The sequence below is a fragment of the Hoplias malabaricus genome, chromosome 1, assembly GCF_029633855.1.
Source record: "Hoplias malabaricus isolate fHopMal1 chromosome 1, fHopMal1.hap1, whole genome shotgun sequence".
NCBI lineage: Eukaryota > Metazoa > Chordata > Actinopteri > Characiformes > Erythrinidae > Hoplias > Hoplias malabaricus.
In genome coordinates, this window is record NC_089800.1 from 23,249,168 (window position 1) to 23,276,894 (window position 27,727).

Sequence of the window (27,727 nt, forward strand, 5' to 3'; positions counted from 1 at the left end):
TCTAATTTAGAAGTTGGGAAAACTTGGACACTGAAAGGCACTTTTTATTTGTTGTGCTCTCCAGTGTTGTTGAGAGGAGGTCTTGGTTCCTTCCAAGGTTTCTATCTCATATGCTGAGGGAATTTTTCCTCGCCATTCTCATTCACCCTTGGTTTGATCGGATCTCCCTAAACCAGCTTTGTGACATCATTCTGTTGTGAAAAGCATTATATAAATAAAGTCTGATTGACTGATTGGTGGCTTTGCCCATGTGTACATTTTTTATGTAGCTTTTCTACGCATCTTGTCATTTCATTTACATGTAAAAAAACATTTTGGAAAACTCCATCCAGAATGAAAATTTTTAGAAATTTTGTTTTTACAGTCATTAAGTAGATAGTAAATAAAAACAGGCTCTTAGCATCAAGAGTGTGGGCCAATATCTCTATTGTTTGACGTCAGAGTGTGCACTATTGGCTCATTTGTTTACATGAGGTGATTAAGTGCATGGCACTCCCAGCCAAAATAGTGCTTGTTTTATAAGGTTTCTGATTGGCGAAGCTGGGTTTATGGTTACTGTTATATAGCCACCTGCTGGTGTTGCATGCTCCTGACAGTGCTTAACAGCATGTTTCTACGTTTCCATGTGGACAGAGATCATTTAAAAACATGGTTAGTGTGGATGGGACATTTAAAATGAATCAGAAAAATACCATAAATGTGGACTAGGCCTAAACCTTTAATATCCCTGTTGACTTTTTAAAATAGTAGCCTTCCAATATATAGTTCTAATAAATATATTAATTCATGCATTCATTCAGGGTGGTGGTGGGTCCGGAGTCTACCCAGAATCACTGGGCGCAAGGTGGGAACACACCCTGGAGGGGGCGCCAGTCCTTCACAGGGTGACTAATAAATATGTGATTTCTGCTTTCTCTTTTTCTGTTTTTTTTTTTTTTTTTTTTTTTTTTTTTGGTGCTGACAAATATTAAATAAATGAAAGGAATTTAGCACGGTGTTGTTATTGCAAAATGTTATACACTCGTTTATATAACAAATTACATTTACAGTAGATTTATCTTCTGTACCAAGGTTGAGCATAATGTTTATTGTTTGATTTCAATAAAAACAAGAACACATTTAATATCTTATCAAATAGAATTTATAATAATATCAGCGAACAAATATTAGAATTTCCCAGTCTCTTTTAATATGATATGAAGGATAAATAACCAAAATAAAACTCCAACATGCTTTTGTTTTGCCAGAAATAATAGCTACATCTGAGTGTTGAGGTAGCCCCACTCTAGAGTGCTGCAGCTTCTGAGCCAGCCCCAATAAAAACACAGTGCTACTATTTACAATCTGTGCACGGCTGCACCAATTAGCAGCAATTAACACCAGGCATGGAGCACCTGCATCTTGTTTCTCAGTGAGCGGTGGGCCAAAGTCAGTGGGGCCCATGGTGAGAAAGCCCCCCCAAAGCCTCCTCTAGCCCCTCCCACGTCTTCCTGATCCAGCAGTGCCAGGAGCACAAGCTATAGATGTGTTTACGTGTGTTCGAGTCCTTATCTACACACCGATGATCACTCTCCGCTTTGTCTGTAAATGCCACCCAAGCCCGCAAAGGGGGGCAGGCCACCAGAGAAGGGAGACAGAAGGAAGGGATGGGGCAAAGGAAGAGTGGAGAAGGGGAGGAGGACAGATGAAAGAAACAGCTGTATACAAATGACGAGCGTGTGTCGCTCACCAGCTCCCGCTGCTAGAGGTCCCAGTGCGGTCATTGAGCAGCTTCAAAGCACCAGAGCTGGACGCAATGAACAAAGAGCCTCAAACGCTCTTCTCTCTCTCTCTCTCTCTCTCCCTCTCTCTGTACAACTCCACCTCCTGCACTGTACTGCTGAGAGAAAGGAGCTTTGCCAGAGGGTCAGCAATATGATTTTCGAGTTATTACAGGAAAATATATGTATCCAAAAAGTCTATACACGTATATACCCCTTATACAGCACATTTACTCTAAGGTGCACCCACTGTGGGCACAGACATCTGATTATGCATGCATAATCTGTAATCAAATAGAGCAGCCTGGAGCAAACACATAAGTCTTAGTTCACCGTGTTCAATGCCAAGCGTGGGTTAGAAAGGTATTACATCCACAGCAGTGTAACTGTGTTCACTGGACTGATGGAGCACCATTCAATAACTTTGGATTGAGTTGGAGTCACATCAGTATCCCATTTCACTCATTTCTACATGGTATAATGCTATCAGATTGTCACCAAAATGTTCCAGCCCTCCCAGAAGTGCAGGGAATAATGCTACAAAAGGACAGATAAACTATCTATTAATACCCTGCTATCTTTAAAAACCTATAAATGTTGTTCTATTATTTTACTATGGCATTCCTCGAAAGAATAATTTTAGCTCCTTTATTTCTAAGAGTCTATGACAATGACTGCGAAACACTTGGCTAATTCCTAAACCAGGGGCTGCTAACCAGGGGGGCACTACCTTGGCAGTAGGGACTGTAGAGAGTGTTTGGCATGGACTGTGCCAGCACCAAGTGGTTCTGGATCTAATGTCCTTACCTGGGGTGAGAAAGGGGTTGGGGTGTATTTACTAGAGAGGATGTAGGGTGTTGAGGGGTTGTCTGAGAACTAAAGGGGGGTGTGGGTAGTGTGGGCAAGAAGGGGGTGAGTGTTACCAAGAGAAGGAATCGCACCTTCACGACACCCCATAGTAATTACACACTCGAGTGGCTGGACTGTGGAGGAAATTGAAGGCCTGAGCAGGAGCCCAGCTGCCTCCCTCTCCCTCCCCATCAGCGTGCTCGTGATTGAGCCTGCTCTCGCACACACACACACACACACACACACACTACCATACACACACACTTTCCCTCAATCCTCAGAGGAAATGCCGCTTTGTGTCCTGGTAATGAGATTCTCACACACCCAACCTTATTTACCATCCCAGACAGGAGAGCAGCCAGCAGACGAGAGCAGAGGAGGAGAAGAGAGGGAGTTATACACTGCACAACTTTACCGCTCAATTACAGAGCCACTAATCAAACCAGCAACAGAACTGTGCCTCTACAGCCTTATGCCTAAAGTATTAGAGCAAGTTATTCAATTTCATGAAATGTTACAAAACAATAGTGTTCTTATAAGTCTCAGTAGGAATGAATTTCTAGCTACAAAAACAGTGCAGTGCTAAAATCTACAATTTTACTATTGTTGTCTCTTAGTAGATTTTGTTCAGGGAGAAACTAGATCATTTAAAAACACTGCTAGTGTGGATGGGACATTTAAAATGAATCAGAAAAATACCAGTTTTACAAAATACATGTGGACTAGGCCTAACCCTTTGATATCCCTGTTGACTTTTTACATCAATAGTCTTTCAATTGATAGTTCTAATAAATATATTAATTCATTGTCTGTAACCCTTATCCAGTTCAGGGTCACAGTGGGTCCGGAGCCTACTCGGAATCACTGGGCGCAAGGTGGTAACACACCCTGAAGGGGGTGCCAATCCTTCACAGGGCGACTAATAAATATGTGATTATTTTTCTCTTTCTCTTTTTCTGTTTTTTTCTCTTTTAATATTTTTGTCTCTTAGTAGATTGTGTTCAGGGAGGAACTGGTTATTGGATGATTTAATCTAATTTAATTAATATAGTTACATTTAATGCTGATTAATTCGTCAGTTTGGAACAGTAACGTGATGAATTCTACCTGTAAATAAAAAACAAAAAAACATAGTAAAATAATGTTCTTATTTGAGTTACTCCTAAGGCTCCACATGAACATTATTATTTATGTTTAATTGATACCATACATTTCCTCCATATAAATAACTTGTGCAGGTCCTTACACGTCATTTTCATTTTGCATATAATTATATATTCTACGTCTAAATATTTAATGATTTAGTTTTTGTTTCTGATGTCTAGTTCACAGATATTCAGACAGCATTTACTGTTCCTCATCTTAGTCAAGCAGCACTGGCTGTCTTTCCTTCAAAGACATGATGGGCACAAGGGTTAGATTGTTAGACAGTAAACTGAAGTCTTGCAGATTTCATAAAATCAAGTCTGCATAAAAGAAGTCTTTAGCGTACAGAAGCTGTAGTGTAAATATTGTGCTGTGTACTTAAAACAATATTAGACTGTAGCCTCAAATAATCAGAAGATGGACATCACCCAGAGCTGGGTACAGTAAAGTACTGGTAACTGAACTGACCTCCACGGGGCTGTGCCAAAGTCCCAGATCACCATTCATTTTTGGTCATTTCTATGTGTTAATATTTAGATAACACTGTTCTTTTTGCACCCATTTGACCGTCAGTTTTAAGGCATTGTCTATTTCCTTTAACTGTTTAATTCCTATCTGACCACTCCACATCCTTTCAGACCCAGAGCAATGTCATCTCCTACAGCGGAAGCATAAAGAGAAACACTTGTAGGTTTTTTTCTGACCTAAAGTTAAAGTAAAGCTGCTCTTCATTTATTTTCTTTTCACTTTCCCCTTCTTCGTGTTCTTGCTGTGAATTATTTATCATAAACTCAAAAATTCTCCAAAATATCTCCCAATAACGAAATAAACTGATCTTTATTTCTGTTTGCCTACCGTACTACAAATATTCATTTCCTGTAGTGTTTAGCTTTAAAACAAGCCCATATTGGGCATTATGCAGAAACATACAGTGTTTGCAATATTTACAACTGTTTGAATGTTATAAAAGTACAGTACATTAGTCTAAAATCTCCAGATATAGGTAAAGAATATGTTGATTATATATTTACTTGAAACTATGCTGGCAGTAACATGTAGACTTTACTGAGATGTATTTTTTACAGTCTAGTGGTCTTCTAAAGGTGAGATACATACATCGGTTGCAATTCCCATTTTCTGTAACACAAAAGCAGAAAGCAAAGCTACTTTAATGAGATGTGATGGAGGCAGCTTCTTAGCCTGCCTGCCATCAGCGTGGTCGCCAGCAGGTTCTTTTTGACCACCTGGGTGTGAAAGAAGATGTAGTGAGGGACGCTGGCCTGGCCATCCCTACTCTCACTGCACAGTGTGAACACGCACTTGTCACAGCGGCCTGGGAACGCACACAATTAAACACGTCAGCATGGGGTAGCCGCCCCAGGCCAGCCGGGACATGGCTCAAAAAGCATCGCCCTCGACACCCTGCCCCTGGACACCTCAGAATGTGTGTATATGTGTGAGTTTGTGTGTGTGTGTGTGTGCACATGCACATTCAAGAAGGGAAGATGATTAAGAAGTTAGCCCGAACAACATACAAAACAAAGCATGGCTGTGACCTCAATTTACACTGCACCACCGTAGCGCCACTCAGTGTGCTGCATGCAAAAAGAAAGACTAGAGCTACATGAACACATCAACTCGGAATCTTTTTTTACACTAAAGATTGCACTGCGCTGTGTCGATGAAGCATTTCTCAGGCCTATAGGAAGATACCAAGCCTGTCAGCAAAGCCCACCAATTTAATCCCATATTTCTGCATTTCTAGACAACACATTTACATTTATGGTGATATAACTCTGATTAAATGAGCCACAAGTGTGTCTGAGCAATTCAACACCAGTCTGCATGTCTGCTTGGCAACAACGTATGCTGTTATTTTTGTTTGTGACAGGCAGAGACAGAATTACCTCGATTATGTGCAAAAAGTCAATTAAATTAACTGTGAAAGGCTATTTATTTTGACCTGAGGATACATTTATTCCCCGTTCTTGGAAATTATAGGGAATACACACACAGCTCAAATGCTGGCAAGAGAACAAAGAAAGAGGCAGCAGTGGAACCTGGGCTTGGATCATACTGCCATCATGTGGTAAAGAGAAGTACAACAGAGCTGCAAGAGTGAGCTGCCAACAATCAAAAGGAATAAGATAACCACTGAATCAAAGACCCCAATCAGTAACTGGAGTCCCACACTCAGCAGGCTATTACACGTTTTGATGCTTTAATACACAATATGAGTTACATATACACAGCAGTGATCAAAATTGGAGGACAACTTAATATTTTCCTGAATTTCAAAGTCACAGTTCAATCACAGCTTTCATAGTTTTAATACACTGTTATACTAATGTGAATGGAAGAAATGTAGGTGAATCATATTTCATAATTAAAACATAATCTACAGTATAAAACATGTAAATGTGATATTTGAGAAAAAAAAAAAGATCTTTGATATAAATTAGGGCGGCATGGTGGTGCACCAGGAAGTGTCGCAGTCACACAGCTACAGGGTCCTGGAGGTTATGGGTTCTAGTCCCGCTCCGGAGACTGTCTGTGAGGAGTGTGGTGTGTTCTCCCTGTGTCTGCATGGGTTTCCTCTGGGTGACTGTCTGTGAGGAGTGTGGTGTGTTCTCCCTGTGTCTGCTTGGGTTTCCTCCAGGTGACTGTCTGTGAGGAGTGTGGTGTGTTCTCCTTGTGTCTGCATGGGTTTCCTCCGGGTGACTGTCTGTGAGTAGTGTGGTGTGTTCTCTCTGTATCTGCATGGGTTTCCTGCGGGTGATTGTCTGTGAGGAGTGTGGTGTGTTCTCCGTGTGTCTGCGTGGGTTTCCTCCGGGTGACTGTCTGTGAGTAGTGTGGTGTGTTCTCCCTGTGTCTGCGTGGGTTTCCTCCGGGTGACTGTCTGTGAGGAGTGTGGTGTGTTCTCCCTGTGTCCGTGTGGGTTTCCTCCGGGTGACTGTCTGTGAGGAGTGTGGTGTGTTCTCCCTGTGTCTGCGTGGGTTTCCTCCAGGTGACTGTCTGTGAGGAGTGTGGTGTGTTCTCCCTGTGTCTGCGTGTGTTTCCTCCGGGTGACTGTCTGTGAGGAGTGTGGTGTGTTCTCCCTGTGTCTGTGTGGGTTTCCTCTGGGTGACTGTCTGTGAGGAGTTCTACCTGCTGCACCACCTTTGAAGCATAACAGCTCTTGTTTATTTCACATATGTCTTTTGACACTGTCAAACAGAATATATTTAAATGATGAAATACTCTTCTCCTGCATCCTTTCCGTTTATTTTAAACAGTGATGAGCAGTGACTTTGTAGTAACTATGTTACCCCCTATATTCTGACATACTGTGGATATAAGTAATAAGCATGTTTTTGTTATCATTGTGCAATGTACAACATTCTATTTATTTTTTATTTAACTCATCCATGGAGGGGTGGGCAGCCATCACCCGCTCCTTTGGGGTGGGGTGGGGGGGGGGTTGGGTAGTGTTAACTGTGCAACTCAGCCATGGAGGTCGATGGAGGAGACATCACTGTTCCTTCACTCCCCTAACCAAAAGTTTCCCAATTTTCTGCCGGTTGTAGAGATCAAGCCACTGAAAATTGTATTTCAGAATATATATAATAGATCTGACAAACTGGCTCCATCACGGATCATATTTACATTACCATACGCAATCTAAAGTACTGTTAGGCAAAGTGTATTGTCTCCAAATAAAACGTTCATATCTTTAGACGTTTCAAAAGATGATCACATTTTCTTAGATGAAGTTGATGCAAAAAAGATGAACAGAGGAGTAGAGCAGGGCTGGCTGAATTTTTTATATTTTTCAATGATTCACTGATGAAAAATTGTGCAAATTACTACAGGGTTTTTCAAAACAATTGCAGTTTTAAACAAACACACATTTAAATCTTATATACAGGCCATACACTATAGCACTAAAGCTACTTGAATGCTAATTGTGCCCCCAGACACATACTTTTCAGCCTGCTGCTGAGTGAGTGAGTGATTGAGTCAATGAATCAGTGAGTGAGTGAGTCCCTTACAAATCAAATACTTATAAAACAATGTTTTTTTAATTATTTTTTGAATGCCACCAAAAATATATTAAGTTGTTTTTCCCACTTTTTCACTTTTGCTATAGTTAATGCACATTGAAGGACATCACACAGCCCTGCAACATATTTATGTATTATCCAGCACAAAGAAACGTATCCCACACCATCAGGCCCATTAACATAAAGCAGGCAGAGAGTGAACGCAGCTGGCTGGAAGAGTCCTGTTAATCGTGTACCTGTTCGCAGAGGATGGAGATGAGGTTGTTTTCACAGCAGGCTTCTTTTTCCTGATGGGCTGCTCTACTGTAGGTGGTGACTACTAACACACCCCCACGGCTCAGGATGTCCTGCAGTTCTGGTCTTGTCAAACATCCTCCCCGTAGAGTCCTCTTTCGATTTCACCAGTCCCTTAACTAAGAGTGAACAACAACAGCACACATGTACATTCATATTCAGGATCTACTTTATCTGCATCTCAGATCACTTGCAAATTGTTTGTACTGGGATCATTCTAAGGAGACATTAGTTATTGTGTGTTTTGTAGTTGGTTGTGTTTGTTACTTTCACATGCATAAAAAAGCAGATGAATCTAACAAAAGCATGCACTATAACAAAGAAACAACCCAATTTTATGTTTTGTAAAGAGTCCTGTGCTCATTCTCCACACTCCCGTTCTGATAAAATGAAAACTACTATGATATTCTATTACAAAACTGCATTTAAATACAATAAAACCACTTTTATATATGTTTGCGTGCACATCTATATATTTCCATCAAACTATTTTCCATTTACATTATTGAATAGAATAGAAAATGAACTAGATCAGCTGAATGATCAAAATGTGCCCCTCAAAGAACCACTTTTCATCAGTGTAGATGCTTCTGGAATTGCCCTGTACTAACACTGTTGATATTGTAAAGTCTCTTTGATCGTACAGAAAACTCTTTTAAAACCACTGTTGCCTATTCTTTCTCACATTATCTATAAGTTGGTGTCACTGTGTTAAACATAAAAAAGTGTTCCATTTATATTGTATTGCACTGATGTGACACTCATGATGTGATTGTAACCCAAGGGTGCTGGCTCAGTTTAGTAACCAAATAAAAAGGATGCAACCAAACTGCATTTACCCATAAAGTAAAAATCTCTTACTTCTCACAGGTTCTTCTGCCCAACCCAGCAGAAATGTCACTTATGAAACAGCACTCTGTGATATGGAAATGAGGTTTACTGCGCTCTGAGCATGTTAATGATGCTAATCCTGGGATTACTGGCATATTTTCAAGGTGCAATTACATCACTGAGTGTTGAGGATCATCATAATCAGAGATTCTGCATGGTGCTTCAGTTTAATCCTGTCACATTCATTATCAGACCAGGTGGAGAACTGCCAGCCAGGCCGCTGCTAATGCTGCGATGCTGAATTGGAAGGCTTTGTCTTTGAGAAAATGGATACTGATCAATGCAAGCATTTGTGGATTTCAGGCACTGTCCTAAAACGGTGGAGATCTGCATACTGCAGATGTTTCAGGGTCTGTATGTTGTGATGTTTGTTGCACTGTTTGAGGCTGCTCAACATGGTGTGCTCTCCCCGTGTCTGCATGGGTTTCCTCCGGGTGACTGTCTGTGACGAGTGTGGTGTGTTCTCTCTGTGTCTGCGTGGGATTCCTCCGGGTGACTGTCTGTGAGGAGTGTGGTGTGTTCTCCCCGTGTCCGCATGGGTTTCCTCTGGATGACTGTCTATGAGGAGTGGGGTGTGTTCTCCCTGTGTCTGCGTGGGTTTCCTCCGGATGACTGTCTGTGAGGAGTGTGGTGTGTTCTCCCTGTGTCTGCGTGGGTTTCCTCCGGATGACTGTCTGTGAGGAGTGTGGTGTGTTCTCCCTGTGTCTGCGTGGGTTTCCTCCGGATGACTGTCTGTGAGGAGTGGGGTGTGTTCTCCCTGTGTCTGCGTGGGTTTCCTCCGGGTGACTGTCTGTGAGGAGTGTGGTGTGTTCTCCCTGTGTCTGTGTGGGTTTTCTGCGGGTGACTGTCTGTGAGGAGTGTGGTGTGTTCTCCCTGTGTCTGCGTGGGTTTTCTCCAGGTACTCCGGTTTCCCTCATGCTCCATAAACACACGTTGGTAGGTTGATTGGGGACTCAGTGTTCGTAGGTGTGTGTGTGTGAGTGAATGTGTTGCCCTGTGAAGGACTGGCGCCCCCTCCAGGCTACAATCTCGCCTTGCGCCCAGTGATTTTGGGTAGGCTCTGGACCCACCGAGACCATGAAATGGATACTTGCTTACAGACAATGAAAAAATTAATTAATTAATAAACACACCTACTCTGATTTTAATTTTCACCCGAGCCATAAAAGGTTGTAAAACTCACTGTGGACAGACTATGGAAGTCATTACTGGCTACTATAGTCTATTTAAAGGACGGATACCAAAAACAAACAAACGTCACCATATCAGTGGGTCAAATAACATTCTGTTTAGTTTTAAACATGGAATATATTGCTGAATATTTTAATGCAAAATTATTGTTCATTTTGTGACTTAATTAAATTTGGTTATTAGGGTGGTGAATAAATTAAATGTGGTTTTGCAAAAGTGTTCTTTTTAATATTTATTTATTTATTTATTGCCAACAGAAGTTATATGCAGAAAATGATAGTGTTATAATTAAATTAGCTTACTGGAAAGAGGATGTGTTCCCTTACACTTAGAAAAACACAAAAAACGTGTACTTTGAACAGATCTGCCTTCTTGTAGAAAATGACTCGCTGGGAAGTTTCCAGAGAAATGAAGACGTTGATAGGAAATGGGCGTCTCTCTCAGAGCAGCGTCAGAGCTGAGGCCACTGGACTCTAGTGTGTTTCAGTGCTAGCTCCGTAACTAGCGGCGTTTAATAACACTGGGGTAACACCAAATATTTTTAAAACAAGTATTTAAATATCAAAGTCAAGGCTGCTGAACCAATACGAGGATATAACGCCAAGGTAGTGGACCAGTCAAGCTTGCTGTTTGTTTACAGGAGTGTTTACGTTAGCGATACTAGCTAACTTCAGCTAACGAACCCTCTGGTCGTTTCTGTAACGTCTTGCGTCTTTAGCTAGCCACCGGTGTCCAAACTGCACTTTCGTACGTAAAATTAATTTGAGTAAGTTGGCGCCGTTTAACGTTGATGCTATTTAACATTAGACTTGCAGTTTAGCTCATGTCGATTAAAGTGTTTTGAGTTAGCACTACATTTAGCCAATGATGTTAGCAAGCGGCTAGTGTGGCAGAAGTTTTTTTCTTATTCGAATTCTCCATTTCTCATTAAATCGTTCGGTTACTGCGGCGCTAATTCGCAAGTTTAGAACGGTATATTTGTATACATATATATTAAAGCAGCCTAATATAAGCTCTGCTTTTGTTTATACGAAGGAAACAGATTGCTGTTTGTTCCACTAATTATACATGTCGTCCACATAGTAATTTAATATACTGCCAGCTGCCATGGAGGAGCAAGGAAACGGTGACATAGAAGTCACTGTCAAAACTCTGGACTCGCAGAGCAGAAGTTACACCGTGAGATCACAGGTGAGTCAGCCTCTAACCAGTTTTTGTCAGAGCCGCGCTGTGCTTGGTTTGATTTGGATGCTACTGCAGACTTTTTAAACTCACTCGCAGTCCACTCTGTTATACACACCTACCTTGTTGATGCACCTTGTAGAGACATTAGCTCATTTGTTGCTACACAGTTTGTGTCGGTCGTCCTCTAGTTCTTCATCAGTCGTCTCAGGATGCTGCCCACAGGACGCTGTTTGCTGGATGTGTTTGGTTGGTGGAGTATTCTCAGTCCAGCAGTGATACTGAGAGTATGAAAAACTCGAGTAGCACTGCTGTGTTAGATCCAATTTTACCAGCACCACACAAACTAATACATCAGCACTGTGTCAGTGTCAGTGCAGCACACAGAGTGATCCACCACCCAAATCACACATGAAGAACAGGGTGAAACAGGGCAAACAAAGAATGCAGAGGAACAGTATGAAATTGTAGAGCCATCAAGGACTCCTGTGTGATCAGTGGAACTAAAAGAGAGACCGTGAGTGTAGAAACATAGATGTGATCATAGTTGACCTCTGCATGTGTTTGTTTGTGAGACACACTCATCTTTTCCTAAAAAGTTGGTGCAAAATGTGAATGAAAATGAATGCAACAATGTGCAAATTCTATAAAAAAAGACAACGTTTAAATCTTAAATCTGAAAGAGCAATTTTTTTATTTACTTATTGTAGGGGGGCTGTTTTGATTTAGATGGCAACAACACATTTTAAAATTTTGGTTGAAATTTTGTATTGCTACAGTAAAAGAAATGAGCTTAAATAACAACAGGCCTGTGTCATCATTGGGTTTAATAAGAGCATCTCAGAGTATTTCAGAAGTAAAGATGGGATGCTGCTCACTAATCTGTAAATGACTGGGTCACTGCATCCACAAATGCAAGTTAAAACTCAGCAAAACATAAATAAATATACAGGAGCACAGTATTTTGTGAAATGGAGTTTGTGTATACACACACACACACACACACACAAAGTGCTGTATATTTTCTTGTGACTGCTCTAAAGTGTGGCTGTTGACAGTATCGTCTGTTCACTAGATGACAGTGAAAGAGTTCAAAGAACATATATCCCCATCTGTTGGAATACCTGTCGACAAACAGAGGCTGATCTACCAGGGAAGAGTGCTTCAAGATGAGAAAACTCTGACAGAATATAGTACGTTCTGTCAATTCCTCTTTTATCATTATTATATTTTTTTTATTATTATTATTTTGTGTTCTAATTTTTATGAATTCATTGCCGCTTTTGCTTTCTTCCTGGCAGATGTAAATGGTAAAGTGATCCACTTGGTGGAGCGTGCCCCTCCTCAGACAACCCAGCCAGGATCAGGCTCAGGTGGAATACCTGGGACCTCAGGTGGCTCACAGTCAGGAAACACCAACCCTTCCACAACATCTCAGGGTATGCCTCATGGACCCACACATGACCGCAATGCCAATAGCTATGTTATGCTTGGTACCCTTAATCTTCCAGTGAACGTCATGGACCCCCAGCAAATTCAGGTATGAACCATGTCTTTATGATGGCATCAAAAATATTCTTTACTGCATGATTCTTATAGGAACCCAGCTGTTAGATTAAACAGTTCAAGGTTTTTCTAGTGTCTATGTATTTGTGAAAATATATGCCATAGCTTTTGCATAGATTAAAGGCGCCATATGTGGGCCTGGTAGTTGTACATTCTGCCTTCAATGAGGCAATGTCCTGTTGCCTGAGAACATTAAGTTTCCACCTTTTTAATGCAGTATAAATTACAATGTGGCCTGTTCGAATTATTCATTGAATCTCTAAGGAGTTTAATATATGGCCCTGCTTGAATTATCCATTTAAACTTAAATGCTTGAATGAAACAGTTTTGCACACTGAGCAAATGAGGTTTGAGAAATGGAAAATAATGAGAGATTAAAGTTGAAATGCAATTACTTTACTGTTGATTTTCAGATGTCTATCCAGCAGATGATGTCTGGTCTAGGTGAGGGTGTTAGGAATTCACGTGTCAGCACCAGTACTGGGGTAGGTCTTTTAAAATCATAAGCCCTCAGAAAATGGTTCTATTGTTAGACAATGTAAATTGTATATTTGTTTAATACGTATAATTTACTGGATGATGTATCTTCTTCTTCTAGAACAGCAGCTCTGTGAATGTTGACTTGGAGCAGTCACTGCAGAGTGAACCTAGGCTTCGACTGCTCTTAGCTGAAAATTTGTTGAGGGACACCATTGCTCTGATTCAGAGACTTGAGGTATTGTGTAGTTTAGAAAAGCATGTCATGTTCTTTTTAGGTGATGCAAGCCTGTTTATATGTAAATATCACATTGTTATACTTTTAAAGGGTCAGTCTGCTGATGGCTCTTCACCTCAGGAAGATTCAGCACCTGCCCCTTCTTCCTCCACCTCCACACCTTCTCCCTCTGTCCAACCCATGGATACCTCTCCCCCTCCATCAAGCTCCCCTCCATCATCATCATCATCATCTGCCACTCAGACTGAAGGCACACCTCCTCCTCCTCCTTCTGGCCCCAGGTAAGTCCAGACACTTTAATTCCTCAAACTGAATCTGTCAAACCGTTTTTAATTTTAAAATCTCATGAAATGCAGTTATTATAAGTAATGTTAATGGACTTATAAAGATAAAATTAGGCCTAGATATGATTCAACAATTGTCCTGAAAAGGACAATTCAGCAAACGATCTTGTATGTTTGTTTCAAAATGATGCATGATGAAAAGTGAGATGACTGTGAGAAGCAATGCCCAACAGTGGTCTTAAAACAGTAGGGATTCATGTGACCTCCATGTAATGTTCCTTTTAAGTTCCGGCTTCTTTAGTTTGCTTTAATGTCCTGATGCTATGGAAAACTGCTAGTGTTTTACCATGTGTATCTCCACTTAGTAGTTACATAGATGTTACTATTAGATATTTAAACCTTAAAAATACTAAGAATGAGATTTCAGGACCCCCCCCCCCAACACATTGTGCACACATAAGTGCCAACACATTCAGTTATTAGAAATTAGTTTATATTTTTCACTATGTTTAAAATTGATGTCAATTAAACATATATTGTGTATTCCTGTATTTCACCCAGTCACCCCAGCCCTGCAGAGCTGGTAGAGATGTTATCTGAGCTGAGGAGAGTAGAAGAGAGGTTGCAGCCCTTCATCCAAAGAGCCCACTCCATCCTTGAGTCAGCGACCACTGCTGACTACAACAATAATGTAAGCGGAGGACAGTTGTATTTTCCAACTGCAAAGTATCATTGCTACTGTAAATGTATTAATTGTTTCAGTGCTTAATTTTGACTTGGGAGTTGTTTTGCTTTTCCTGGGTTGGGGATAAAATGAGCATGTTGTATCCTGGTAAATGTAGTGTACACATACTGGTGTCCATTAGAATAGTTTAATTTCATGGGAGAGTACTGAAAGCGATATACTACAAACAGTATATCCAACCTATTGCTTGTTCCTTTTATTTTTGCAAGGAGTTCACATGACTCTCTTTCTTGTATTAAATGTTTTTACTCCAGACACAGGAGAGAGAGGAGGATCAGCGTATTCTTAACCTGGTTGGGGAGGCTCTTCGGCTCTTGGGGAATGCATTGGTTGCACTGAGTGACTTGCGGTGTAATCTTTCAAGTGCTCCTCCCCGTCACCTGCACGTGATCCGGCCCATGTCTCACTACACTTCCTCTGTTTTGACACCAGGTGGAGTGCCGCACATTCCCATACAGGTAAGAGACTGCTTATTCAGCTTTGCCAGATCAGACAGAAACATGATAAACTGCTATTACATAGCAGTTATTCTGTGAATGGTCCGTAAATACTCAGTCAAAAAGACATTTCTACTTGATTATTTATTTCTGAAACTGATACAGAATGAACACAAAACGGACTTCACTGTAAATCTGTCTGATTACAGATTTGACATATTGAAAGAAGTGTTATTCAGCTACAGTTTCATAAGCTGTTTTATTATTTTTTTCATCATTTGTGGTTATACATTTGTACAGGTTAATCTGGGAACCACAGTGACCATGTCAGCCAATGGCAGACCAACAGCTGAGAGTCAATCACAAGCTACTGGTCAAACAGAGCAGCAAGGGCAAGGACCGACCCCCAACCCACAGCCAGGTATGGTCAATCAGCCAGCGGGACAGCCAGGGCCCAGAGTGATACGAATAAGCCATCAAACCATGGAGCCAGTGGTCATGATGCAGATTAACATTGATGGTGGGTTTTTTGTGTGTCTGGGAGTGTGAATGTATGCATGCGGGTGTGCTTGCGTTTGCACATGCGCATGTGTGCGTTTCTAAACTATATGTTTTAACATGCATCTCTTTATTATTTTAATTTCAGACACTGGAAACAATGCGCAAAGTTCAACTACAGGGCCACAGAATGCTGCTGGTACTACACAACCTGGTGAGAGTGAATGCTTTTCCTTATAAGTTTTACAAGAAAAGTTGCACATGCATGTACATTTTTATAGCCTACACAACATATTTCAGAGGTTGATATAATGTTAGAAATAGTGTTGTCATTCATGTGCCTGTGTGCAAATGTATTTTCCAAACCTTCTAGGCACAACTCCGATCCAAATACCTGGTCTACCTCCAGAGTTCATGCAAGCCATTGTAAACCAAGTTACCCAGCAAGCCATGGCCATGGCAAATGCTGCCACTTCTGGACAGCAGGGACAACAGACCCCTACCCCGGGTACAGGCTCTGCTGGTACAGGCTCTGCTAGTACAGGCTCTGCTGGTACAGGTGCTGCTGGTGTAGGCCCTACTGCCTCTACAACGGCCCCTAACCCTCCCCAGGCCAGGGTAGTATTCACACTGCCTCCTTTTACTCATCGGATGGCAAACCCTTCTTTCACAACCAGAGGAGCTACCATCAATCTGAGAGCTGCTGTTCCTCCAACAATGGGCCAACAGACAGGCCAGGTTCATGCCTTAACATTCATGTATTATTCATTAATTGGATAGTTAGAAATTCTATGGCACTGAGAGGTTGATAATTTTGCTAACTTTTTTTGTAACTATAACTTTTGGTCAAAATATGGCAATTTTATATAGCTTAGTTACACTTCATGTGCTTAAATTCTGGATATTTTTGTTCTTTTGAAAGGCTACACCTATTAATCCAGCAGCACTTAACCAAATGATCAGTGGACTGGTGGGCCAACTATTGACGGGAGCTGGCCAAATGGGTATGTTTACAAACTTTGCATTTCCATATCTGTGGATGCAATACAGTACAGCCACACTTTTTGTAAACCTAAATATGATCTCTCTCTCTCTTCTTCAGCAGCCAGTCAAGCCACTACCTCCTCTTCCTCCTCTACTTCCTCCACTTCATCCTCCTCTTCCTCCTCATCAACCTTCACATCAACATCTGCTGCTACCACAAGTGCCTCAGGATCCACACACACCACCAACACCACTGCAAACTCTACTCCTCAGCCTAGTGCTGCCCCCACACCTCCTCAAGGGCCTCCTCTTGAAGGCAACCTGGACCAGATTCTTGGCTCCCTCTTGGGTGGAGGGATTGCTGCTGCTGGCCAGGCCCCTGGAGCTAGTCCCTCTGTAACTGTGAACATGCCAGGAATACCTGCCTTTATTCAGGGAGTCACTGACTTCATACAGGTCAGACAGATGTCATTCCTGAACACATGCTATTTTGGTGCTTTATACCTTTCACACATTTGCCAATTAAATGCCTTCTGGCTTCTCTAATGTAATATAATTTCATGTCCTTCATCAGGCATCCCAGCAAGCCCAATTTCAGCCACCCACAGACCAACCCACAGCCCCCACCTCTACTGCATCAACTAACGAACCTCAGTCAGACCCTAATGTGGGCGCAGCTGAAGAAGTCATGAATACTGAGCTCTTCACCGGGATAGTGCAAGGGGTCCTCTCCACCATGATGGGATCTCTAGGCTCCCCTCAGAGTAATACAGAGAGCATTGCTCAGTTCATCCAGAGACTCTCTCAGACCAGCAACATTTTCACACCCAGCACAGGAGAAGCTGTGGGTAAGATTTTGTCAGAACAGACATAGTGTGTGACACCGCACATTGCCATGGTGTGCTCTTTGGAACTTGCATGCTTTTGACATCTGTAACTTAATGTCAAGTTCAAGTTGCAGTTGTATCATATGATTGCTGTCATAAGAAAATCTCTGTATTTGGACTGGGCAATTAATTGAAAATGAATTGAAACCAACATTCAGAACTTCAAATCAACATAATCTTGTCTATAATCAAGTCAAGTTCAAGTTGCAGTAAGACTTGATCGATATAGACAAGATTATGTTGATTTGAAGTTCTGAATGTTGGTTTCAATTCATTTTCAATTAATTGCCCAGTCCAAATACAGAGATTTTCTTATGAAAGCAATCATATGATACAACTGCAACTTGAACTTGACTTGATTATAGACAAGATTAGTAGACTTATAGACAAGATTAGTATAGACTTGATTATTTTTATTTTGTTGTGTTCCCACTGTGTGCTTATGTACTATCCCTTTAAAACCACACTACCAGGCTGTGTATTACATGATTCTGCCACATGGAGGAGAACATAAACTACGAGGCCGACCAAGAGACTCGAGCAGCACACACCAAAGAAAAACACAGCGTCTGTGGTGTGGACGTGCTCTGTTTTGACTATAATTAATGAGACGACAATGAACAAAAAATCAAATTGTCAACACTGAGACTAAAGTCTCACTGAGTTCAGCGACTAAAACACAATCACATACTAAATATAAACAGTGCTCCAAAAACAAGTGAGGAACAAGCTTCCAGCGACATTAGAAAAAACTGGAACATATTTACAGCACAAGACTTCGTAATCGTAATCGTGGTAAAATGTACAATTAATCGAGATATCGATCGCCCACCACTACTGTTTTTATAATTGTACAGAATGCTGATATTGAATTTATGCTTGATTGATAAAATGAAGAAACAGCAGCCACATTATAAATGTCACCATAAGATCACACAACTATGTTTTTTTTTATCTCTTGTCTCTGTTTAATGTATGTATTCTGAGTTACGTAATCAGAAACTGAAGAAACTCTTTGTGTTCATAGGTTTCTTTGGGGACCTCCTGACACTTGTCTGTCAGAACTTCTCCATGGTGGACATGGTGCTGCTGCTTCATGGTCAGGCCCAGCCACTGAGCCGCATCCAGCCCCAGCTGGCCCAGTTCTTTTCAGAACATTACCTGCAGGGCAGAGAGCCCACAGAGGCCAACATCACAGTACGTTGCCATTTTTTTCTGACTCAAATATGTTGCTTGAGTATCGTATGTTACTATAATATTTTTGACAGTGTTTTTTTTTTTTTTTTTCTTTCACTATTTATATGTTTTCTCTTTGGTAACTTTCCCATTGTCTTTTCTCTAAAAAGGCAGCTGCTAATGACCTGATAAGAGAACTTGATGAATATATCACTGAGAGTTTTGTAAGTATATCAGCTTATTTCTCAGTGTTATTCCCAGTATGTGTGATATGGTTTGTGTATGATCTTTAGTACTTTTTCCTTTTTATTTCTTAGTCAACAGTTACAGTCCGGGAGGGTGTTGATATCACTCAGACAAACCGATCGTTTCTAAGACAGCAACTTACAACCATTGCTACACACATTCTCCACTGCACAGGTGTGTCCAGGAGCAGTTAAATACATTAAAATGTCTTTTTTTAAACAGCTGATAAAGAATCTACAGGGTGAATGTCCTCAGTAGATGTCCGAATGTATAATATTTCAAAGCATTTTTAGCCAGAGAACTCTTTTAAAAAAAAATAAACAAATAAAAATAAAAAAAAAAGAGGAGGCACTGTGTGAATTAAGTACAGAGAATAAAACATTTCACATGTGAGGAATGCTTAAGTGTATTTTCATGGACCTTTGCTGAAATATAAATCAATGCGTGTAACACTGTGGTTTAATTTCTTTTTCTTTGTAGACAACACATTTGGACCACGCTTGCTGCAACTGTGTAACCGTGCTCTGTTCGAGTGTTTGGCTCTTAATCTGTACTGTCTGAGCGGAGAGCAGGATGCTCTTACTTCAGTCATCAACAACCGCATAGTTAGTGTTATACCGGAGTGAATTCTCTCACACTGTAAATCTTTATTTATTTATTTATTTATTTATTTTTTAAAGTAAAGATGAAGTCAGTACTTTTTTCTTTTTCCTCTCTCGTCCACTCCAGAGGACAATGTCAGCAGAAGTGAACCCAAATGTGGTGAACTGGTTGACCAGTATGATGACTATGCGACTGCAGGTCATTTTGGAGCATATCCCAGTTACAGAAGAGCAAATCCTCCATTATATTGCCCATACCCAGGTGAGAACTGATTTATGAGAGGTGTATTCAGGGATATTTTTGAATATGGGGATATAATAAACATAGACACATAACAGGATCAGGTATAATTAATTATGGATTCAATATTTGATTAATTTTATTATGATTGATTCGCTAAAGGGTTCTTGGACCTGAAAATTAATCTGACCACAAAGTAAGGATTCTGAACAGAAACAGTGCATACACTTTATTAAATGTAATGTCAAACATTGAATATTGATTATACATTCAATAATACAATTGTAGTGGAAATAGTATGCACACATTGCGGTGGCATTAGCACTACATAGCGAAGTCAACGATAATTAATTATTATTTTATTAATAATTAATTATTTAATTAATTCTGCTAATCTCCATGTTTGAGAGCCATTAAATAATATGTGGTGTCCTTACCTGTCTTCATTTTAGCTTAGACAAGAAGGCCATCTTCACATATTGTACAGCAGAATTAGCTAGAATTAACTATTATTAATGAATTATGCTCATTGACCCGCCATGGGTTCTTGACTCTGAAGTTGAATCTGAACTAGAAATTATAATTCCGTACAAGAAAGGTGCACACACAAACAAATAACCAAGGATTGGTTTTATCACATAACTGGTTTATTAATTGTAAAATAGAATAATAAATATTGATTATACATTCATATAATGAAATGGATTACCGCGATACATGAGGGAACAGGGAGATTAATATATGAGGGAACTTCTCTATGATAATTATTACCCTAAGGTCTAAGAAAGGCTATTGTTTATCCCAGCAAACTTTCAGTACCAACCCATGAGCCATGAGAGACATGAGACCATGTGACCTTACGTATCCGGAGATGGACAGGGAGCATGTCACTGACGGTGCTTTCCAGCACGACTTCCTGGAGAATTGCAGACGCGGGCCTTGTAGGTTGCAGCCACGGGCGTTCCTCTCCCTGTTCAAACCCCTCCGTCGGAGCTGGTGGTGCTTGGAATGTCTCTGTGGGGATTCTCCGTCATCTCTGATCTGCCGCCTTGGGCGAGAGAGACATCTTGGGAGAGAGCAGGTCTCTCCTGGGCCTTTGCTCAGAAGGTCATTCTGAGGGTGTGTGTGGCCTTCTCCGTCGCTGGTCCGGAAGCTTTGGTCACCACTTTGAGTGTCAGAGGTCTGGTCTCCTCCAGTGCTCTGGATGTGGCATTGAATTTTTGCTGGAGTTAAACTATAGCTCTTCTAACTATAGTTTTCTATTAAAGATAAAAATTAAAATACAAAAATCTGTTCTTTCTGGACTATGAGAATAATGTCTTCCTCTTCAGAAAAACGTCTTCCTCTCCGCATGGTGTGTGGCTGGCTTTTACCAGAGTTTAAAAAACCCGCCCCGAATACATGATTCGTCCTCAATGAGAGAGAATTGGAGCGATTCTTGCTCCTGATTGGCTGTTTCCTGTACCTTGGTAGTGGCATCACATAGAATTTATGACACTTGACAAGACAAAGGCTTGAAGACCATCTTTTTTAAATGAATCTCCAAGATTTTGAATCATACTTTTGCAATATAAAGATTAGATGCTAACACATAGTAATATCATCAAGACAACCATGTTCTACATAATTATTAACCAACTACACACATAGTATGTGGCTACCTTGGTTCTACATAAATTCATATAAAACAAAAATGATTTTAAACACATGTAAATTAATTCCACCTGGTTTGATTGTCTAAATGGAATTCATTTCAAACAGTTGTGCCCATATACAACTTGTTTTCCATGTAAGAACTTTGGGATGTTTGAGTCTTTTAGAGTTAACAGCCTTTAAAAAGTTCTTAGAGGACATGGAATAAAGGTGGGTCTGTGTGTCCTTCTGCATTTTGCAAAGATTCTTTTCTTGACCCTGTGGGTCCTGGGGTCATTAAAAAGGGTCCTTGGAGAAGTTTATGAGCCTGCTCTCTGTTATCTGAAATTCCATCTGGCTTGTGTGGAGGAGATGTCTCTGAAACGAGCTAAAGTTTGGGTATTTAAAATAAACACCTCAGAAAATCAAATTTCATATTAGGAATTAATACACATTCATCATATCATACTACACAATGCACCACGTGACCTTTTTCACATCCTCTCTACTGCATTTTCTTCTGCTTTTTCTTTTCCTTCCACCACAACGTCCTCTTATCTCTCCTTTTTAATGTTTGCGCACTAGTGTGTTGAATTAGGTGTGATGACCAACGCCTTATGTCTTCCCTTTTTCTAAACTGTTCTTTTCTGACCAGAACCTCCCTGAAGTTGCGACATCACCGATTATTTGTGACACTTTTGTTAGGACAAAGTCATTCCTTTGCCAATTGACGTCATCCTCATCTTTTCCTCTTAATCAGTTTCAGGGACGTGGTGCAGTTAAGACCAAAATCATATTAATTATGTAATCCTTCAACACATGAATACCATAGGTATTTCAAGATTACATTTGAGAAAGATTAATTAAGAAGGATATAATATAAATTGTAGTATCATGACCCCACATTTGAGTGCCATTGAATTAAAATGTAGAATTTATACCTGTCCAATTTCAGCTTGGACAAGGAGGCCATCATATTGGGCAACAGTAAATATAATATAGCAGGATTAGCTATAATTAATTATTGTTAATGAATTACTATGTTTAATAATCCACTGAAGGGTTCTTGGCTCCAAAACTGAATTTGACCAGAAAGTAAGAATTCCTTTTTTTTTTTTTCTTCTTTTTTTTTTTTTTCTTCTTTTTTTTTTTTATATAGCATCACTGGTTAATTTAAAGTAATATCAGATATTGAATGTTTATTATACATTCATATAATGAATGGACTACAGCGATACATGACGAAGGAGGGAGATTAATACATGAGTGAATTTCTCTGTGATAACTACCCAAAATTCTAAAAGGGTTATAGTTTATCCCAGCAATATACTCAACACCAGCCTCTGTTATGGAATGAAATTAACCATGACCTCATCCCTGGAGATGAGTGGAGACGATGCGAGCAGAGGACTTCAAAGGCGCCAGAGCTTTCTAGAGCCCCTCGCAGACACAGGCCTCATAGCAATGCTGCAGCGGCCATCCACCTGTCCACTTCTTTCCCTGGACTTAGCTCAGAGACAGCCTTAGCAGGTGACAATTCTGAGGGAGAAGTGGCCTTGTTTACCATGTGATAAACTTTGAAGGACATTATTAAGGAGTTAAGTTATGTTTGATTCTTTAGGTTTAACAATCTTTAAAAGCCATTTCACAGAGGGAATAACTTCTAGGGAAATCATCTATAGAGTCTGTGACTTTGGGGCTTAAGCTGAATTCTGTTCTTGCCCCCTGGAGACCAGTTTTATGGCTTCCGTATCCAGAATTTGAGACACCAAATGTTATTTGGTTTCTGGGGGGAAGGTTGCGATCAGAAAGTCTAAACCATATTCATCTACTACAAAATATTTTAACACAAAATAATTTGGCTTTGGAACATCCATACATTATTTTCTTGCCACTGATTCCTCTTTCCAGGCGTTTGGTCACTATAAACATGGTAGGTATTTCACAGGATCTGGAACTAGTGGAAGTGGAGCTCACTGGAGGTGACCTGGCCGGTATCTGAAAATTAAAAATCTCAAAAGTCAAGTTTCTTATGAGAGAATTTAATCAGTATCCATCTTGGCTACACACAAGGAATTTAAAGGAAAAGGGCTGTTTATACAGGGCAGGGGGCTGCTGTGTTGTCTGATCCTTTTGTTACGTTTTAATAAAATGCCTTGCAGACATTTTATTAAGACCAGAGAACTGTCAACTGGAGGAAAAATGGTGTAATTGACCCCCTACAACACTATCCTATTGAATTTTCAAACCAGACACATACTTGTCAATGCATTAAGATGATAACTGTAGAGAGTAGTTTTTAAAAAAAAACTTTTTTTGTTTTAAAAACAACACTATAATGAATGTCTCTTGGCTTGACTCACTTTAAAAAAATAAATAAATAAATAAAAAATCTCATCTGAATCATTTGCATGCCAAATTCTGTGCAAATGCATGTAAGTTCATTTGCACAAAATTTATTTACAAACGAGTTTCCCTTTCCTTTTAACAGAGACAAAATATGTGTGTGTAATTAAGCACCAAGCCATGAAATCTGTGAAGTGACAGACCGCATAAAATTATAGAGCGTGGTCACGCAGTGTGTAAAAGTGTCCAACACTCTTCTGATTCAGTAACTGCAGAGTTCCAGACCAACTTAATGCTTCAGCACAACAAAACATTTTTGATAATTGTATGCTTCCAACTGTGTGGGAGTAGTTTGGAGAAATACCTTTTCTTTCTCAGTATGACTGTGCCCCTGTGCACAAAGCAAAGTCCATTGTTGAGTGAGTTCGGGTCTGTGCAAAGCCCTTTCTTCAACGCCATTAAATACTTTGGGATGATACTTCACAAATGCTCTTCTAGATGAAGTGGCGCAAAGTCTGACAGGCACATTCCAAAATCTTGGAGAAGGCCTTCACTGTAGATTGAAAGATGGGAGTCTTTATAATTATAGATCACTTCTACTGTAAATATATATAATATATATAATATTTCTGTTAATATCTGTAATGTTTTTTGTCAGGATGAAAATGCAAGGGAGGCCCTCACAAATGAGCCAGAACATCAGTCTGTGGAGGTATAATATTCACCTTTGTATACTGTAGATGAATGGATTAAAATGTGTTTATATATATATATATATATATATATATATATATATATATATATATATATATATATATATATATATATTGCACACAAATCCACTTTATTATTGATTTGCTATTATGTTTTCAAACCTAATTTTTAACTTCTCTGTCTCCCCTTTCTCAAGATGGATGACACACTTTCTCCCACTCCAGCGACCACAGCAGAGGAAGCTATGTCTACCTCAGAGGAGGCAGGGGCAGTTGGTGGGTTAGCAGATGAAACAGGGGGTGCAGTGGGTGGAGAAGAACCTGCAGGAGAAGCTGAGGCCTGGGCAGCTGCTTTGCCACCTGTAAGTCTTTGTTCTGATTATTTTAAAAAATTTTAATTATTATTTTATGTGTCGCAGTCACACAGCTCCAGGGACCTGGAGGTTGTGGGTTCGATTCTCGCTCCGGGTGACTGTCTGTGAGGAGTGTGGTGTGTTCTCTCTGTGTCTGCATGGGTTTCCTCCGGGTGACTGTCTGAGGAGTGTGGTGTGTTCTCCCTGTGTCTGCATGGGTTTCCTCCGGGTGACTGTCTGTGAGGAGTGTGGTGTTTTCTTCCTGTGTCTGTGTGGGTTTCCTCCAGGTGACTGTCTGAGGAGTGTGGTGTGTTCTCCCTGTGTCTGTGTGGGTTTCCTCCGGGTGACTGTTGAGGAGTGTACTGTGTTCTCCCTGTGTCTGCGTGGGTTTCCTCTGGGTGACTGTCTGTGAGGAGTGTGGTGTGTTCTCTCTGTGTCTGCATGGGTTTCCTCCGGGTGACTGTCTGTGAGGAGTGTGGTGTGTTCTCCCTGTGTCCGCGTGGGTTTCCTCCGGGTGCTCCGGTTTCCTCCAACAGTCCAAAAAAACACACATTGGTAGGTGGATTGGCGACTCCAAAGTGTGTGTGTGTGTGTGTGTGTTGCCCTTTGAAGGACTGACGCCCCCTCCAGGGTGTATTATTCCCGCCTTGCACACAATGATTCCAGGTAGGCTCTGGACCCACTGCGACCCTGAATTGGATAAGTGGTTACAGATAATGAATGAATGAATGAATTATTCTATTTATTTATTTTTTTATTCATGGTGTATTTTACAATATATTACCTCACAGTTGTCAACAAATCAGCCCTTAAAAGTAGCCCTGTGGCTTTATTTGTCATTTATCTCACAAATACTTTACTAAATTGCCAGTTGAATACAGACTAAAAATGTGTTATTTGTACCTCAAAGGATTGGGTTCCCATCATTAGACAAGATCTACTCAGCCAGAGGAAGATTAAGGCTCAGCCTCCGCTATCTGATGCATATTTGCATGGCATGCCAGCCAAGCGCAGGAAGGTAAGTGAGGCATGTGCAGTTTTCATTTCACTTAAAGATAGGAAATCCTTTTACAGTTCTAGCCTTTTCCTTTTCTCAACACCATAGGCATATGCTGTGACTTAAATGTTGTGTTTTAGCTGAGTGTTTACGATACTTTGTTTAATTTGTAAAGATTTTTTAAGCTCTTCTTGATTTACAAAAAAACTTGTTGCTTCAATATACAATGTTCTCCAAGTCTTTTTTTAAGAGACTCCATGACTCTGCAGTAACAAGCAGTGATGTGTGTGTGTGTGTGCGCGCCTTACAGACAGCACAGGGTGAAGGCCCGAGACTCACGCTTTCTGAAGCAGTGAGCCAAGCCGCAAGGTCTGCTGGGGTCACACCTGTCACATCCCTCAGTGCCTTAGAGAATGACCTTGAGAGACCCGAACTTCAAGAAGCATACACACAACAGGTATCTTATACATACATACATACATACATACACACACACACGTTCATTGTCTTTCAGCAAAAGTTTCAAAAGTCAGGTTTCATTTTTTCTTTGTTATATACCTAAAAGTAAGAATGTTTTTTTTTAGAAACAATGTAAATGATAGATTTTTTTTCAATAAAATTAACTACTTATTAAAAAAAAAAGGATTAAATATGATTTGATTGCAACTACAATGATGGCTACTGCATGTAATCAAAATATTTTTAAGGGCTTCTGTTAGATATTCATCCAAGGCATAACTTTACACATCAGTTTTATACAATTAGGCAGTTATACCAAGGTCTCTGATATATTTTATGTTTAAACATTTAAAGGGTTATTTTGATAGTTGTTTTATTATAATACTGCATAGGACTATAGTGGTGTAACAGCGGTGTAAAATTAAAGTCAAAATAAAATTATTGATTATTTTTGTTTCTTTCTTAGTTGAAAAATGACATCAAGGATCGAATAAAAGAGGACCCTGACTTCAGTTCTAGAAGGTTCCCTAACACGCACAAAGCATTTTCACCAGACTCATAATCTGCGTTTATTTGTGTGTGTGTCTTTGTGGAGTTTTTTTTTCCCCCACTTTTTTTTTTTTTTTTTTTTTTTTTTGGGAAATTAAAAAAAAAAAATAAATACTATTTGTTTATTCCTACGATTTTATCTTGTGTTGGCATCACATTCTTTCCTAAAATTAATTTATTATGCCTACTAACATTGTGGACTGTTCTGGTGCAGCTTTATACAAGTCTTGCTTCTGTTGTTGGAGGAAAAAAGGATGCGCAGAACTCAGTAACAGGCCTTAATTCTAACAGTAGCAATAAATGCAGGATATTGTCGGTCTTTTAACATCCACAATCACATCCACAAACACTTTGTAGATAAAATATGTGACTGTCAATGCAAGCATAGTCCTGACAAGTGTATGTCAAATAACTGATCATGCACAAAGCTACTATGGTTTAAAAACATATTTTCTGTTCTGGATTGTAAGCGTACAATCTAAAATATTCCCATTTCACACTCTATCAGGATTTCGATCTGTGTGTACTAATGCACCTTCGTTATATTTAATGAGAATGTTCATTGCTGGATTGGATCTTAGGTAGAACTTGCTTCATTTCATTACTTGCTTAAAATAAAGCCAGGGAAATCACTTAAATTATTATAAAAATAAAAATTACATTATTGTTACATAGTATTCTTTTTGGAAAATCTTCTATTTTTTTTTTTTTTTTCTTCTTCTCCTTTCTCCTTCCTGCTGTGTAAAGAAACTGGTTTGGCATCATGAATGTAAAATGCCTAAGATTAAACCGCTTTAAAACAAAAAAGCACCAGATTTATTTATTTATTTTTTACTGTTTCACTTTTAGTTTAATCAAAGTCTGAAAAATATTTTTAAATATGTTTCTGTTTCATAAAACTCATAATGTATGTTACAGCCACGGGTGGATTGATCCTGTTT

The 27,727-nt window shown here is 39.9% G+C and overlaps 1 protein-coding gene across 7 annotated transcripts; it reads left to right on the forward strand.

Moving 5' to 3' along the window:
• The first annotated feature begins 9,838 nt into the window (after positions 1-9,838).
• bag6 (BCL2 associated athanogene 6) lies at positions 9,839-27,573 on the forward strand. Of its 7 annotated transcripts, none has more exons than XM_066659099.1 (25): positions 9,839-9,919; positions 11,258-11,365; positions 12,432-12,549; positions 12,658-12,896; positions 13,336-13,407; positions 13,521-13,637; positions 13,728-13,918; positions 14,483-14,612; positions 14,921-15,124; positions 15,404-15,623; positions 15,750-15,815; positions 15,975-16,339; positions 16,524-16,605; positions 16,704-17,041; positions 17,160-17,433; positions 18,500-18,669; positions 18,819-18,872; positions 18,966-19,068; positions 19,375-19,499; positions 19,624-19,758; positions 24,374-24,427; positions 24,626-24,790; positions 25,692-25,812; positions 26,093-26,235; positions 26,704-27,573. In XM_066659099.1, the coding sequence occupies exons 2-25, from the start codon at positions 11,282-11,284 to the stop codon at positions 26,797-26,799; spliced, it is 3,666 nt and encodes a 1,221-aa protein (XP_066515196.1). In that variant the 5' UTR covers positions 9,839-9,919; positions 11,258-11,281; the 3' UTR covers positions 26,800-27,573. The 7 variants fall into 7 exon arrangements, with proteins under 7 accessions (XP_066515196.1, XP_066515133.1, XP_066515204.1 ...); XM_066659036.1 differs by lacking the exon at positions 9,839-9,919 and adding an exon at positions 10,615-10,779; XM_066659107.1 differs by lacking the exon at positions 9,839-9,919 and adding an exon at positions 10,615-10,779 and having other exon boundaries at positions 16,707-17,041.
• Positions 27,574-27,727: the final 154 nt, after the last annotated feature.

What these genes read in the sequence shown, in the direction of transcription:
- bag6 (XM_066659099.1), top strand. Translation starts at nt 11,282, where the DNA reads ATGGAGGAGCAAGGAAACGGTGACATAGAAGTCACTGTCAAAACTCTG. An exon ending in GATGCAGATTAACATTGATG is followed by an intron (nt 15,624 to 15,749) that starts GTGGGTTTTTTG and finishes TTTTAATTTCAG; the next exon opens with ACACTGGAAACAATGCGCAA. An exon ending in GGGCAGCTGCTTTGCCACCT is followed by an intron (nt 24,791 to 25,691) that starts GTAAGTCTTTGT and finishes TGTACCTCAAAG; the next exon opens with GATTGGGTTCCCATCATTAG.